Source organism: Heteronotia binoei, chromosome 17 (genome assembly GCF_032191835.1).
Source record: "Heteronotia binoei isolate CCM8104 ecotype False Entrance Well chromosome 17, APGP_CSIRO_Hbin_v1, whole genome shotgun sequence".
NCBI lineage: Eukaryota > Metazoa > Chordata > Lepidosauria > Squamata > Gekkonidae > Heteronotia > Heteronotia binoei.
Window position 1 is genome coordinate 3887074 of NC_083239.1, and position 16135 is coordinate 3903208.

Here is a 16135-nt window from a genome sequence, read left to right on the forward strand (position 1 = left end):
AAAAGAGATCATTGAGCCTTTTTCAGAACAGATCTCTGAATCTCTACAGCACTTTACAAAACTGAACTCACAGCTGAGACTGTTATGACACTGGGGACTATCCTGCAAGTGGAAAACCAAAGACTCCAAGCTGAAACCCAGAACTTAAGAGATAGATTATTGCAGCTAGAAACCCACACCAAACGTCAGAACCTCAAATTCCATGGTTTTAATGAAAACCCACAAGAAGCCTCTACGTCGTCACATGATATGAGTATCTGGTTAGCAACAATACTCCAATTTAAAGAAAGACTTTAGCCTGTTCTTTTGAAAAGTATATTGGATCAGAAACCTTAACAAATCAGACAGACATCAACCAAGAGACATCTTAGTCTCATTTGCTGATATAAGGCAAGCTAAAATGAACCTTACCTTTCAAGATTCAAGAATTCAAATGTACCTGGACCTACCACAAGAAGTTCTGGCAATCTGGCAAAAACTTAAGTTAACAACAACTAAACTAAGGGAAGAAAACGTACCTTATCAACGGGTAACCCCCGGGGAAAATAATGGTGAACAGGAACTGAACTATTTACTATGCAACAGATGAAGATAGTGGGGCTAAACTTCTACAGGCTCTGGAACTGGAGGTGCCAACGGATCCAGCCAGGAAGTTGGCCAAGAGGAAGTTATCCCTGCTAGATACCCCTGACAGGCAGCAATAATTCATGGACTCAAAAGAAGAGTCACACATGACTGCGGATGGCTAATAGGATAACATAAGTATGGGGAAAACAATGTGGAAAGTAATGACTAATCACTTGTAACTTATCTTGTGGGAAGTGTGGTGAGGGAGGGGTTCTTTAAGAGGGAATGTGCTCTTATTTTGGTGGGGTGACTGCAAGAGTAAACAATACTGGTCATAGGGAAAGACCACTATAGTTAATTCAAATTTACCTTAAATAATTTGTGTAATCAGTATATATTTTGTTTTTCTTTTCTTTTATTATATTTGATACTATTTTATATCATTTTAAATCACACTTAGAATCTCTAATTTTATACAACTAAGCCTTTTATTTATTCTGTTAAGAATAACGTTACTCAGGATTGGATACTGCTAGTGAGGCAGTAATCGGTGTTTTGTTACCCACATAGGAGTTAGAAATAATAACTTGGTTACAACAGTTATAATTTAGAATTGTTTAGGTTATGCATTCAATTTGTTCTTGGAATGTGGAAGGTTTAAATAATCATATATATAAAAAGAGAATAAGCAGACATGTTTTAAAATCTAAACCCCAAATTTTGCTCCTCCAGGAAATGCACCACAAAAATGAGTCTATTCCATTATTGGCCACCACCTGGTACATACAGCAGTTCTCTTCTCCAGGTTCATCCAAAGCTAAAGGTACAGCAGTTCTATTAACAAAAATAGTGAAATTTGAACTTAAGGCTAAATTGAAAGATAAACAGGGGAGATTTAATTTTATCAAAGGGGATGCTGAATGGCAAATTAATGACTATCAGTTCAGCATATGCCCCCAATCGCAATCAACTTAAATTTATTCAGGACATGTTAGAACAATGAAAAGCCTTTCAAGAAGGGGAGGTTTTGATTGGGGGAGACTTCAGTTATATTTTTGATAAATACTGGGATAAATCAAAATTTTTAAAAAATTAATCCATCTGGTAAGGTGACGAATTTACACTACTTAATTCAACAATATGGTCTGTATCCAGGACACTTTAGCCTGTAGCACCTGGGACTCTATGAAAGGACTTCTGCCCTAAAAAAAAGAAAAAGATCAACAAATTAACACATTTGCAGGAAGAAAATTAAACTTTTGAAGCAAATTCATAAAAGAACAGGGAGCAAAAAAGTATACACCAGATTCTTAGCAGAATGAACATTATTGGAATCTCTGATCACAACAAAAATATGTAAAGGTCTCCTTTGCACTAAACAGATATATTGGATTAAAACCCTGAAATCAATTCAATTATTGGCATGGATTAAAACCCTGAAATCAATTCAATTATTGGCATGGAAAGTCAAAGAAAAACTGGGTTCCTACTTAACTGTAATATAGCAGATAATATTTGGACTCTTAGTCTCAGTGTACATTGTGAACAAACAAAAAGTGAAGCAATGATCATGGCGCTTGATGTAAATAAAGCCTTTGATAGTGAGAACATCACCTACCTTAGAACATTAATCAACAAGATGGGGTTTGGAGCCAATTTTCAAAATTTGATTAAGGCACTGTATACCAATCCAATAGAATAATTAAGAGTTAATAACAACACTTCTGAACCTAATTGTATTACAAAGAGGCACAAGACAAGGCTGCCCCCTTGTCCCTGCTACTATTTATTATGGCATTGGAACCTTTAGCGACACTGATTAGGTGGAATGAAAACATACATGGTCTAAATACTGGCAATAAAATTCACAAGATGGTGATGTATGCTGATGATGTCATACTTTACCTTATAAATCCTCTAGACTCCTTGCCAGATTGGGTAGCAATAGAATTACACCCTATTCACTCTAATATGTTTTATTACATGCTTTGGAATTCGAAGAAGAGATTACTTTATGTCAACTCTGTAACTATCTTCAAATAAAGACTCTCTCCAAGTTGTCTGGATAAGTTCCTTTATTGATAGACAGAAACAGTCACTTCACAGGAAAGTGTCAGAACTAAAGATCTCAATGGAGGTTGCTGGTTATATACCTTGTCTGGGACCGTTACAATGTCCTGCCTAAATTCAAGTCTCTAAAAGTGCACCTTGTCAAATACGATTAGTTTTCACATAAAAGCCTTGTCAAATACGATTAGTTTTCACATAAAAGCCTTGTCAAATATGATTAGTTTTCACATAAAAGTTAGGTACCAATGGTATGCAATTACTTCGTCTACACAGTAGATAGTGATGACCTTGAGAGACCGTCTATTCTGTCTCAGAGTGTGGGGTGCAGCATTCTTGTTTCTGTTACAGAGGATATAGTGAACTACAGCAAGCAAGCATAACAAAACACTAATTCATTGCAAAGCTTTTTACATGGAAAGGGCACTTGACACTTTATACCAAAAACAATTGTCGATGTAATTAGGCAAACAGTTGTCTAAAGACAACTGGACTGAGACCTGGTTGGCTCCTGGCATTACCTCTAACATCTTTGTGGTCAAATTGCAAACATTTAAAATTGTTGCCAGGTAGTACCTAAAAAGGTAAAGGTAGTCCCCTGTGCAAGCACCAGTTGTTTCCGACTCTGGGGTGACATCACTTCATGATGTTTTCACGGCAGACTTTTTTACGGGGTGGTTTGCCATGGCCTTCCCCAGTCACCTACACTTCCCCCCCCCAGCAAACTGGGTACTCATTTTACCGACCTCAGAAAGATGGAAGGCTGAGTCAACCTCGAGCCAGCTACCTGAACCCAGCTTCTGCTCTGTCAGGTGGTACCTAACCTCTTCTATATTATACAAAGCATCTCAAACACCAAATTCTACAAAACAATGTGAGCAAATTGCCACATATGTTCATTCTTGGTGGTCTTGTCCTCTTATTCAAAAATATTGGAAATCTATTATATGAGACATTAACTAGATTTTGAGTATAAACTTACCTCTGAATCCTGAAGTGATCTTGTTGGAAAATTGGTCACACTCTGGAATAGAAAAGAGAAGTTACTTCAATCTTATTGTCTATTGCTAAAACACTTCTAGCTTATAACTGGAAAAACTATAACCAGCATCACCGCACAGTTGGAAGAATAAGATTTGGGAATATTTTATTTTTAGTAAACTTGCATATTTGACTTTTAATGTTTCACCTTTTTTTATATGAAAAGAAAGTTATAGAACAATGGTATCCAGTAATTACATATTAACAGAGCATGATAATAATACCTACCAATTCTGTCTATCATGGTTTGATTTATTTCTGAACCATTGTAACAAAAAGCGATATTGGTTTATGTATACCTATTCATGTTGATGTACTTATACAAAAATATTAATAAAGATAATTATTTTAAACAAAGATATGTTAGTATTGGATGATTATAACTGAGAATGGATGTGAGGAAGATCTGTGAATGGCAGAAAATTAATATGCAAATACAAGTGTTTAACAATGTGGAAATGAGGTTTGAGTCCAGCGGTACCTACAAGTCACATAAGGTTACCTTATGGGTACACGTGAGAACTGAGAGGCTTAGTATGTTCACTCCTTAAGATATAGGTAAGGGGGGAGGTGTTAAATTGCCAGGAAGAGTTATTTGGATTCAAAATGTCTAAGTAACTGAGCAATAAATACAGCTAAGTTTGGAATAACACATTAGGTAAGACATGTAAATTACAGTAAATTGGTACGCAGATAATAAAGCAGTTAATAATAGATGTGAGAGCTAAGTTTGAGTCCAGTGGCACCATTTAGAACAACAAATTCTGATTTCTGGGTAGAAGTGAGAACTGAGCGTGACTTCGCATGTGTAGTGAGAGAAGAAGCTGATATCTCGGTAAAGTCCTTGGGGTTCCATTGTTCTTAGTGTAATAGGTTGCAATTCAGCAGTCTCCCATTCCCATCTGTTTTTAAAGTTCCTTTGCAGTAAAACAGCTTCTTTGAGGTCACCCATTGAATGCCCTGCAAGGTTGAAGTGTTCTCCTACAGGTCTCTCAGATTTGTGTCAATTTATCCTTTGGCATAGGTTTTTTCCTGTTTGTCCTATGTAGAGAGCTGAAGGGCATTGTTGGCATTTAATGGCTAATATAACATTGGAAGATGAGCAAGTGAAAGAGCCTGAGATGGTGTAGTTAATGCTGTTAGGTCCAGTGACTGTGTTGTCTGGATGTATGTGGCAGCAAAGTTGGTATTTGGGTTTATTGCAAGCTCTGGTACCAGTGTCCGTGCTCAAATGATACGTTGTATTAACGTAGGTAAGCAGTTGTTTGAGACTGGGGGGGGGGGTGTGTCTGTGTGCAAGAAAAGGTTTGTCCCCCCAGTACTTGTGAAAGAGAGCTGTCACCGTCCAATAGTAGTTGTGTTGTTTGGATAAAAAGCTGCAAAACACTTTGACAAATTTGAAATGCTATTACAAGAATGTAGAGGATTGCAGGGATTACACAATTAACATGGCTACCCCCTGTCCTATTTTTATATGTAATTTCTCCTCCTTCAGAATTCTGATATTTTCCTTTGAATTGTTTTCAGTCCATCATTCCATTCAACTTGCCATGGATAGATTTGTAATTAGAAAGAGGAAAGTCCTTTCTGATGCTCTTCTTCATGTACGTAAATAGGAAATTGATCTTAATATTATAGCTAATGAGTTCATTCAAAGAGCATCTATAAGAATGGATACATACAGGCTGGCTCCTCCCTATGATGTCACTGGATCCTGGTTCTTTTAAAGGCCTAACATAGCAATGCCTCAGCCCCCTCCCACCTAAATTTGGAAAGTTTAAGCCCCCGCCCCAATATGCCACACTGCTGCTGCTCAGTGTGTTGCAAAGATTCCTGTTATGTCCACTGAGCCCCAGGAATTTATTACTTCCATGGTGTTTATTATTGAGGGGTATTTCTCATTTCTGATTCTTCTTCTTGTTTATACCATGTATCTCCCTATTGGGAGTCCCAAAGTATTTTTCATCATTCTCCTCACCTCCACTTTATTCACATAACAACACTGTGAGATAGGTTAAGGTAAGAGCATGTAACTGATCCAAGATCACCCAGCAGAGTGGGAATTTGAACCTGGGTCTCCCAGGTTTGTTGCGGGATTTATGTTGTACCCTCAACAACACAAACCAAAACCAAAACCCAGATTCCAAAACAACCTGCAGTTATCAGAAGGCTAATAGTTTCAAGACCTCACAGATAAGCTTTATTAGACTTCAAGTTTCTCCTTTAGACAGAAGGCTTAAAATATACTTAGGCCGATTTCGCACTAGAGCTTTAATCCTGGTTTAACTCTATCCCCAAACTGACTTTCTACACTAGAATCATAGAGTCAGAGAAACCAACTTTATGACTCTATGATTCTATGGTTTTAGTGTAGAAAGTCAGTTTGGGGACAAAGTTAAATCAGGATTAAAGCTCTAGTGCGAAATCGGCCTTAGAAAGGCAAAACAAGAGATTATATTAGTGCAGTTGCTCATACAGTTAGAATTCAGTTCCATAGTCAAGCATAGTTCCATAGTAAAGCATTCTATAGTCAAGTATTCCATGAAAAGTCTAAGTCCCCGTTAGTCTACTGTGATGTCCAGCATGCTGGAATGACGAACAACAACACACAGTTGTTGTTCATAGAACAGCTTTATTGGCAGAGACGAAGCACCACGAAGGAGAGCCAAGGACAACCAACACACAGCAGGAGAGAACTGAGATCCTCCCCACTCCAAACATATTAAATACATAACAATGGGGTGGAGACCCTCTCTACTTAAGACACATACATCACATCTCTCCTTCCAAGATACAAAACATGTGAACTAATTATTAAGCAATCGATAATTGAAACATATACTTTGCATAACATTCTACAATAAAACTTCACATAACCGATGTGACAGTACGTACAAAAATATGACAACCTAAAAGTATTGATTTCAGTTTCATGGTGTGTATCTCTCTGGAGAGAATACACACCTACCTTAAGATGTCACACACCTAGTGATCCTTTCCACTTGCTGAAAACTATTCAGTTCTTCATTTTCCCTCTCTGTCGCTTGACTATGATGTCTCTCCTGAAAACTATTTGGTTCTTCCAACACCTTCTTTTCCTGTCCCTGTTCCCTGTTGAACTCATTTTCCCTTTCTGTTATTTGACTATCATACCTCTCCTGTCTCCTCTGTTCTCCTCTTTGATAGCATCTAAGATGAACTCTATTACGCCGATAACTGCTACCATCAGAAGTCTGTACCCTATATGTACGAGGTTGTTCACATTGCTCTGTTACTACTGCAGGACCCCACTGCTTGTTACCCTCTACCCACACCTCATCTCCTTTTTTCAATGGCCTAAGCAGCTTTGCTGTTCTATCGTAGAAGTATTTCTGCGTGTCCTGGATTTCCTGTAGAGCTTCCTTTACTCCACTTGCTATTTTGTGTCGATCTCTGCTTAGATGCTTGTAACTTATTCCTTAACATTCTCCCCATTAATATCTCTGCTGGAGAATACTTCATTCCTGTTAGAGGAGTGTTACGCTATTCCAATAATGCCAGATGTATGTCCCCTTTTGAATGTTCTACCTTCCTCATTAGCTGTTTTATGGAGCAGATAGCCCTCTCTACCATCTCATTTGATCTAGGATACCCAGGACTACTTAAACATTGTTCAAATGCCCACTACTGGGCAAATTGTCTAAACTCTCTACTAGCGAAAGGCATGTTGTCACTTACTACCTTCCTTGGAATTCCATGCCGTGCAAACACTGTCTTAAGTCTAAGAATCACTGTCTGCAGTTTTGTCTGGCAATGCCAGTACCTTTGGGTTCTTTGAGTAATAATCCACTATGATAAGACTGATATTCAAAAATATCTACACCCACTTTTTCCCATGGTAGATCTGGAACCTCATGGGGTATTAATGGCTCTTTTTGATTTTTTTACAGCAAATTTGGCACACACACAGAGCAATTCCTAACAAGCTGTTCAATATCAGCACACATGCCAGGCCAATACATTAGCCCCTTTTCCCGGGTCTTAGTCCACTGCATCCCTTGATGGGATTCATGAAGTTGAGCTAGTATGCCTTGTCTCAAGGACATGGGGATAAGCAATTTCTCACCCACATGCAAAATACCATCTTCATTATGCAATGTATTCTTGGTGGCCCAAAAATGTTTTATAGAACATCCTTATAGTATTGTGGCCAACCTATCTTTATGAAATTCATTACCATTTGAAGATGTTCATCTTGCTTTGTAGCTTCCTGTATGACCTATAGCCCTTCTGGGCATGCTTCTACTACCTCTACGTCATGTACCACTTTTTCTTCCTATATCTGTTCCTCATCATTTGTTGGGGGATCCACTCTGGCTCTTGATAAGGTATCGGCTAGACACATGTGCTTATCAGGCGTGTACTGCACACTAAGCTGGTACCATTGTAACTGTAAGAGCATGCGCTGCAAACGGGCAGGAACAACACCAATTGGTTTCTTGAAGATTGACTCTAATGGTTTGTGGTCAGTTTGCACTGAAACAATTTTTCCATACACATATTGACGAAACTTTCAAATTGCATATACTGCAGCCAAAAGTTCCTTTTCAAACTGTGCATAATTTTGTTCTGATGGACTAAGAGACCTAGAGGCATAGAAAACAGGTTTGCCCTCTTGAATCAGACAGGCCCCAAGACCATCTTTTGATGCATCTGCTTGAATAGTTATTGGTTTTTTTACATCACAATACTGGAGAACAGGTGCCTGACACAACTGTTGTTTAACTATGTCAAAAGCCTTTTGATGTTCAGGCATCCATTGAAAGGAAGTATCCTTTTTTTAAAAGACCCTGTAGAAGCGCTGTTAACTCAGCCTCTCTAGGAATTTGCCCCCCCCCCCCCCCGTCGGAATGAAGAGGCTGACACAGTGTGTTGGATAAAAACCGGGCCGCTTTATTGGAAACAAACTTGAGCAAACTTATAACTAGCAGGGGTATGGCTAACAGGACAAGCCCTGGGGTCAACCCCATGACCCCGCCTTGTCCTGGGAGGGCAAGCCACCCTGCCCCCCGTATTTTGGCTGGTGCTGAGCAGCCAGGCCCAAAGCCCGCCTCCACCTGGGCTAGCATCAATCCCCCATGGAAAGATCCGCCCTGGTGAGGCTTTTCCGTGATCTGTGCTCCCCGCCGTACAGCCCATCTGCAATTCATACAGACCACCCGCACACCTGGTGCTGAGCCATAGGTGCTCCCCTGAAAACACTGTGGCCAATGCCTCATCCTGCCTGAACAAACAAAACTCCTTCCAAGTTTCCTAACGCTACAAAGCAGTACAAGGTAGGCAAAAAACAACTCCACATAGGTCAATTCTGTGAGGATGAAAAAATTCCTACCTGGCCCTTAATAAGGCAACCGGTAATCAACCTGTACTGCCGAAGGGGCGGGCGGGCAGAGAGCCAAAAAACCAACTGCGTGCTACTGGGCGGGGCCAAGGCTTACGTAGCCCCAACGCCATGCCCAGAGCAAGCTCCCGGATGCCCGGGATCAGCCGTAAGCCCTTCCTCCTTCCGGGCCGGCAACTAACGGCCTCCAGCCTGAACGCTGGCGATGCCAGCTTGGCTGGGAGGGGCCAATATATTTTGACAGGTACTGTACCAACCCAAGGAATCTAAGCGCCTCCTGCCTGTCTTTAGGGAAGGGCATCTCTCTAATGGCCTTGACTTTATCCTCATCTATAGTAATACCTCCAGCAGTTACAACATGCCCCATGTATTTCACAGAATCCACCTTAAATTGTATCTTTTCTTTGTTAAATTTAACATTTTTGACCCCTGCTGTTTCCATAACCTGATGCAGAATTTGATCATGCTCCTCTACAGTTCTTGCCGCTATGATCATGTTATCCGCAATCATAAGCACTCCTTCTATATGGCCAAAGGCCTCATAATTTTTTTGCTGGAACACTTCACTAGATGACACCAAACCAAATGGCAAGCGATTAAAACAATATCTTCCCCATGTGGTATTGAATGTACACAATAGTGCAGAAGACTTGTCTAATTTCACCTGCCAGTACCCATCCTTTTCATCTATTATTGTGAAGACTTTCTTTCCTGCTAGCTGAGCCAGCCCCTCTCCACTGTAGGAATGGTATAGTGGTGTCTGAGAACTGCCTTAATCAAATCACGAGGATCTAGGCATATTTGTAGATTCCCATTTTTTTTCTGTTACCACTAGACTATTTACCCAGTCTGTGGGGCAACCACCCTAGATATCACTCCCGCCTCCTCTAGTTGAGCCAGCATGTCTTTCTATCTGTCCAATATTGTGAATGGCACCTTCCTACACCAATGAACCACTGGGGGAACTGTTGGATCTATATATATGTGATGACAACCTTCAAACTCCCCTAAACCTTCAAAGACATCATTTTATTTTTATTTATTTATTTATTTATTGTATCCCACCCTTCCCACCAGGTGGCTCAGGGCGGCTCGCAACACATGAAATCTGACATAACAATATTAAGTTTAGGCATTTACACAATTAAAAACATTTAAAATATAAAAATCATTAAAACAAGCAGAAATCTAATAGAGCTACACTTAGTTTCCTATGCTGGTTAGTTATAAGCCAGCCGGAAGAGGGTTGTCTTACAGGCCCTGCGGAACTGAGCAAGGTCCTGCAGGGCCCTCACCTCTTCCGGCAGCTGGTTCCACCAGGAAGGGGCCATTACAGAGAAAGCCCTATCCCTGGTAGATTGTAGGCGAGCTTCCTTTGGCCCGGGGATAACGAGAAGATTTTGGGTTCCCGATCTCAGCACTCTCTGGGGAACATTATACATTGTTAACATTTGTTCACAAGTTAATTCCTCTGACTGTACAACATCTATTCTACGAACTAAATTCAATGTCTCACATGCCACTCACCCCAACAGTGGAAGTGGTGAAACATCTGTAACGTAGAACATCAATTTAGCTTCACTTTGTTGTGTTAAGCATGGCAAAACAATAGTACCCATTGTACTTATCCGTGTTCCCCCATAAGCTATCGGAACCGCATTGCTACTAGACAATGCCTTCTGTCCAGGGAGAGCATTTAATACATTGACTGGCAAAATATTCGCCTCAGCACCTGTATCTAGCTTAAACTTGACTTTAAGTCCTCTCAGAAATATATCCATGTAACACCCAGGTGTTTCCACTTGGTTGTTACCAACACTGTGGCAAGATAACACTCCTATAAGTAAATTATGCACATTTTGAACTTGGAACGTTTTGATATCCACTGCCCCTAGATGTTTTACATAATTTAGCAAGATGATTCCCTCCCCCCGCACTTGTAACATACCTTGTCAAAGGTAGGGCATTTTTGAAACCTATGCATTGTGCCACAATATAAACAGTTTTTTTCTCTGATAACACTATATCCATCTTCGGGATGTGCCTTTTGTTGTCTCACTGCTTGCAAAGGAATCTCTTCAAACTGCTGGCCTAATGCAGACGCCTCACACAGCTGCCTGGAGGAGTTTGTCATTGTTTGTAACTGGGATGCCAGAACTTCAGTAACTTGGCAGAGTTCGACAGCTTTTTTTCAAAGTAAGGTCAGTCTCTTTCCAAAGTTTTTCTTTAAATCTTTCAGGAGCACTAAAAACTAACTTGTCTCTTATCAGTTCCTCAGAAGTCGAGCCCAATTCACAGCTAACAGCCTTTAAGTTCATTTATAAATTGCTCCATGGACCCACCCTGCTCCCAGCAGTACGTCCAAAAACAATAACGCTCAAAGTTGACATTCTTCTGAGGAGTACAATATTTCTTAAACTCCACAAGAACCTCTTTTAACGTCTTTGGGTCTCCAGTCTCAAAAACAAATGTATTGTATATCCATAAAGCGTCTTTGCCAACCATACTTAAAAGTATAGCTATCTGTTAGTCTACATCTTCTCAGTTAAAGTTAAAGTCAAAATCCCAAGTCCCATTCTATATTAGAGATCTCTAATAAGAGTTGTTAAATTGATGGCTTGACCATCAGAGAGACTGTCTCTCATGCAGGCCAGCCCAGAGTCTAAGTCCCAAATAGCTTGGCATGACACAGAGGCAACCTGTGGTTCAGATCAGCAGCTTTCTGCCCAAAGTCCAGAGCTTTTAAAGGCTTGGACCCATCTCACTATCTCTGCCTTATCAGATAGTATCGGATGCTATGCATTCCAAAAATCTCCAGCTGCATTTTAATGTCAACAATCGTACTGCCAAATCAAAACATTTAAGGTTAAGATTGTCCTCATTTCGCTTTTACCTTTAACCTACTTTCTAGTGGACTTTCACAGATAGCTAGTTATCCTGCTTCCTGCAAGCACCATATATGGCTCATACCAAATAAGGCCATTCCTTTCCTGAGACGGCTATGAACTTTCACACACTGACCTAGATTCGGCCACTTATGCTTTTCTCTGAGAGCGATATAGATGCTTAAGGTGCTGAAGAGCTTAGAACTCTTGTCGCTTTCATCAAGGGTCCTAGTCTGATACTCTAGCCACCACACCACAATGGCTGATAACAGACGACCGCGAGGAGCGCTGTATGCAAGCCTCGGCGCCGCTCAGGCTTCTTGCTTTGCAGGAAGCCTGATCAGGGGCAGGGAGAGCGGATGTGAGGAGCGCGGTACACAAGCTCTGGGCCAGCTCATCAGGGGAGAGAGGGGGCACCCTAGGCAGCCACCACCCCGCCTACTTCCATGCGCCAGCTCTGCAGCGATTGATTCTCTTTTTGATGTATTTTTATACATTTACTTTGTATTTAGATTGGGGATTACCACTGCATTAGTTTTAGGGGGGAAATGAATATACGGGGGGGGGGAGAGAAATCTGCATTGCAGAGCCATGGTTGTTCAAATCATCGCTACTCTGTCATCTTCTGCCATTATTTTGGATGAATTTTTCACAATGCAAATAAATTTACTGCTTAGTAAAGTTCATTTATGGTAGACTTTTTTGCACTTAATTTCCAGGAAAACAAAGTGGACTTTTTAGTTGCCACAAAGGAAACAGTTTTCAAGGAATAACAGTTAATCCTTACCACTGCTCAATCTACAGACATCAACAATCTTCAGCTGTCCCTTGACTATGCTTTTTCCTTTTTGAGTGTTGCTGCATTTCAGCACTTTTGCTGTCACTACTCTCCCGCCTTCCTAAATCCACATGCAATCACATTAGATTGCTAAGATTCTTTATCTGAAGGCTTCCATTTGCAGATGTTCTGAGCTGCAATCAGAATCTTTGAAACATCTGAGGAAGAACTGTGAGCATAGCTATGGAGCATGACAGCACAGCTCTTTGCAACATCACAATAACTGCTGGAAAATATTCCAAGATTTTCCTTTTTAATCCCTTCCTTTAATTAACCTGAATTTTAAAGGTAGTAATGGGGAAGATGGCATTGGTAGATAACTTTTGCAAATAATCCTGCACTTATTTTAGCTTTTGCTCTTGTGTATATGTGTTAAATTGTCTTATTGTCTGGACAATTGCGTTCAAAATGTAAACTAATACAATGTTGAATTTTCAAGCATATTTCTCAATTTGCCTAAAGTTGGAAAAGGTAATAAATTTGGAGACATCAAAACAGGAGAAGAGAGTAAATGTATGCTCCCAAATGCCTCCAGTATTCTCTTTGAAGGTATGATGATTTCACCCTCCCTCGCAGGGTTTCTTTTTATCTTGTTCTTGGTTGGGCAGCCTCTACTCCTTTTCCTTCTTTGTCCTTCCCTGGCTGTCCCACTCAGTCATTTGAATGTATATTGGTAAATGCTGACTTAGTCTAGGGAACTGAAGGGAGAGACTAAAATCCTTCTGTAGTCCTTGTTTTATAATGGCACACTAGAGCTGATGGTAACTCAAAACAGACAAACTTTTATTTTACTTCAAGGGGAAATAGTCAGGTAAGAATTTATGAGGTCAACAGGCAACAGGAATGAGGTGACTTTGTATAAAGATAAACACCAGATAATTTATCATGAACAGGTTACTGTTTCTGTTATTCAAAATAGTCTTTAAAATTTGAGGACAGAGATTTCTTGGCCGTTTTTTCTTTCATAAACTATTGTAAGTTTCTGGGTCTCACAGATCCTAAAGATGGTGAAGACAGGAACGTTCACACAAGTTCCAGTTTCCTTCCTTATCCACTGGAGGACCCTTTTGATCCTCTCGCAGTCTGCTTCGCTCTCTCACTGTAAACTGTCAATCCTCAACTGCCACTTCCTAACAAACTCTCTCAACTGAAGAATTTGAATCTTTTGTCACTCCATGTTCTTAGACCATGTTGAAATCTTAATCATTTACAGGAGGTGACACAGTTTTCACATGAATTCAGAATACAGAATAAGTTGTTTAAAATTCTTTTGAAAGGGCTTTCCAAAAGGCAAGAAGTTTTGACTATACTACTATTTGTATGACTGCTTGAACTCTTAATGAGCAGTTGAGAAATATGTTCAAATAGTTTTGTGGCATCTGAAGATGTTTTGTATATAATTTCTGTGGTACTCTATGACAAACTGTTCAGTGTTTGCTTGTTGTCATTTTCTCTTTTTCAAAATCTGCCCAGTGTAATGAGTGAGTGACTTGATTAGTAGGACTGAATTGTGCAATCATAACTTAATTAGCAAATGAGAGTTTTCTACTAGTTGGGAGGAAATCAGAATTTTAAAAATGATGGTGCCATGAATTCGCCTTGGTGCAAACTGTGGGATAGATTGACACAGAAAGAATAATGACCAAATGAAAATGAGGAGCAACAAATAAAAGGATTTGAGTTTTTAGGGTTTGTAGAATCTTTCGGGCTCAAGTGCCGTGTTCTACTGGAGAAAGTTTTCCTTCCAGACGTTTCGTTCTCAGCTGCGGAGAACATCCTCAGTGGCGTTGCAGCCGGAGCAGGCGCTCTGACCTTCTTGGCTGCTGTGCATTGAGTGGGGCCAGATTTGAGTTTTGTTTGGAGCTTGTTTTGTTTAGTTGTCTGGGTTTGGCCTCTTAACTCTTGAATAGCCAGATGCTATTAATGTTGTTTTCACTGAGGTCATGCTAACTTATCTAGTAACCCACAATTCCTACTTTGTACAGCAAAACCCACCAACCACCGACAAGGAGAAAGCTCCGTCTCAGCAGGCTCATCAGCCAGTAGCTTTGGCAGTGGATACAGTGTGGACACGGAAGGAAGCAGCAGCACCAGCAGCACCGGAGACAGCAGTCTGTTTCCCATTCCAAGAATGTAAGGCTTTTTCCAAAATGCTTTTACTGCTCATTGAGACATCATTAACTGGACTTACATTCCATCCTCAACAGTCTGATGTCCTTTACTTCTTGTGACATTCATATAGCCCAAGTTTAGGCATGTTTACTCAGATGTAGATCAATGGTACTTTCCTCCAACAAAGTATGCATAGGATTGCAGTCTACCTACATTTGTTCTAAACTTGTAGATCAATCTTCAGATAGTAGAAGACATAGGAGAAGACATAGGAGATTGTAAGCCACTCTGAGTCTCTGATTCAGGGGAGAAGGGCGGGGTATAAATCTGCAATTCTTCTTTTTCTTCTTCTTCCAACCTTAAACAGTCATAAAAACTCAGCAAGAAGCCGTAGAAGGCTCAAGCCAGAAGCAGAACAAACATCCATCATTGTGGCTTCTGTGCAGTCCCATATGGGAAGTTCTTTATAAAAGAAGCTTGCTAGCTCCTCACCATGGCTGGCCTGTGACAATGCAGTCCCATGTGTGCCTGCACAGAAGACAACTCAGTGAACAGCAGTTACAGGCAAGTGCAACCCTGCTTTATGCCAAATTTCAGCCTAGTTCTCCTTCACAATTTGGTGAAATTAGCCACATGAAATTGTGCAAGAAGGTACCCTCAGAATATTCCCAGTGCATTGGGAGGGGGCAGATTTTTAAAACAGACACACCTCAATCGTCCTTCTGTTGAAACAGAGCATAGGAAGTGGAAGGGAAGATACCCACTTCTAAATCATATGTACATTCCAGCCAATGTACAGAGCAGAATCAAGGAGAAGAGGTTCCTCTTGTTTGTGTGCTATGGTAGAAGGAACCACGAGAAAAAGTAGTTTTCAATAATATTTGTTATCAGGGCTTTTTTGTAGCAGGAACCCCTTTGAATATTAGGCTACACCCCCCGATGAAGCCAATCCTCCAGGAGCTTACAGGGCTCTTCTTGCAGGGCCCACTGTAAGCTCTTGGAGGATTGGCTACATCAGGAGGATGTAGCCTAATATGCAAAGGAGTTCCTGCTACAAAAAAAAGTCCTGTTTGTTATAGTGATGAGATATATGCACAAGCTAGTAGCTGACAAATATGGAATAGCATATTAACATAAATTTACTGCGAACCACAAGGTATCATTTTGTTTCTAGAGCTACCTTTGCAGGGGACAGAAGTAGACTAAGCCATGCCCACTGCAAGAAGTATGAGCTCAACTTGAGAC

General features: G+C 40.4%; 1 protein-coding gene across 1 annotated transcript in view; it reads left to right on the forward strand.

Annotated features, from left to right (window-relative positions):
- PCLO (piccolo presynaptic cytomatrix protein) overlaps positions 1-16135 on the forward strand; it is a 346649-nt gene that overhangs the window by 280724 nt on the left and 49790 nt on the right. The window contains exon 21 of the mRNA XM_060258536.1: positions 14764-14911. Coding sequence (XP_060114519.1) covers positions 14764-14911 — 148 coding nt within the window. The remainder of the gene's footprint in view (positions 1-14763; positions 14912-16135) is intronic.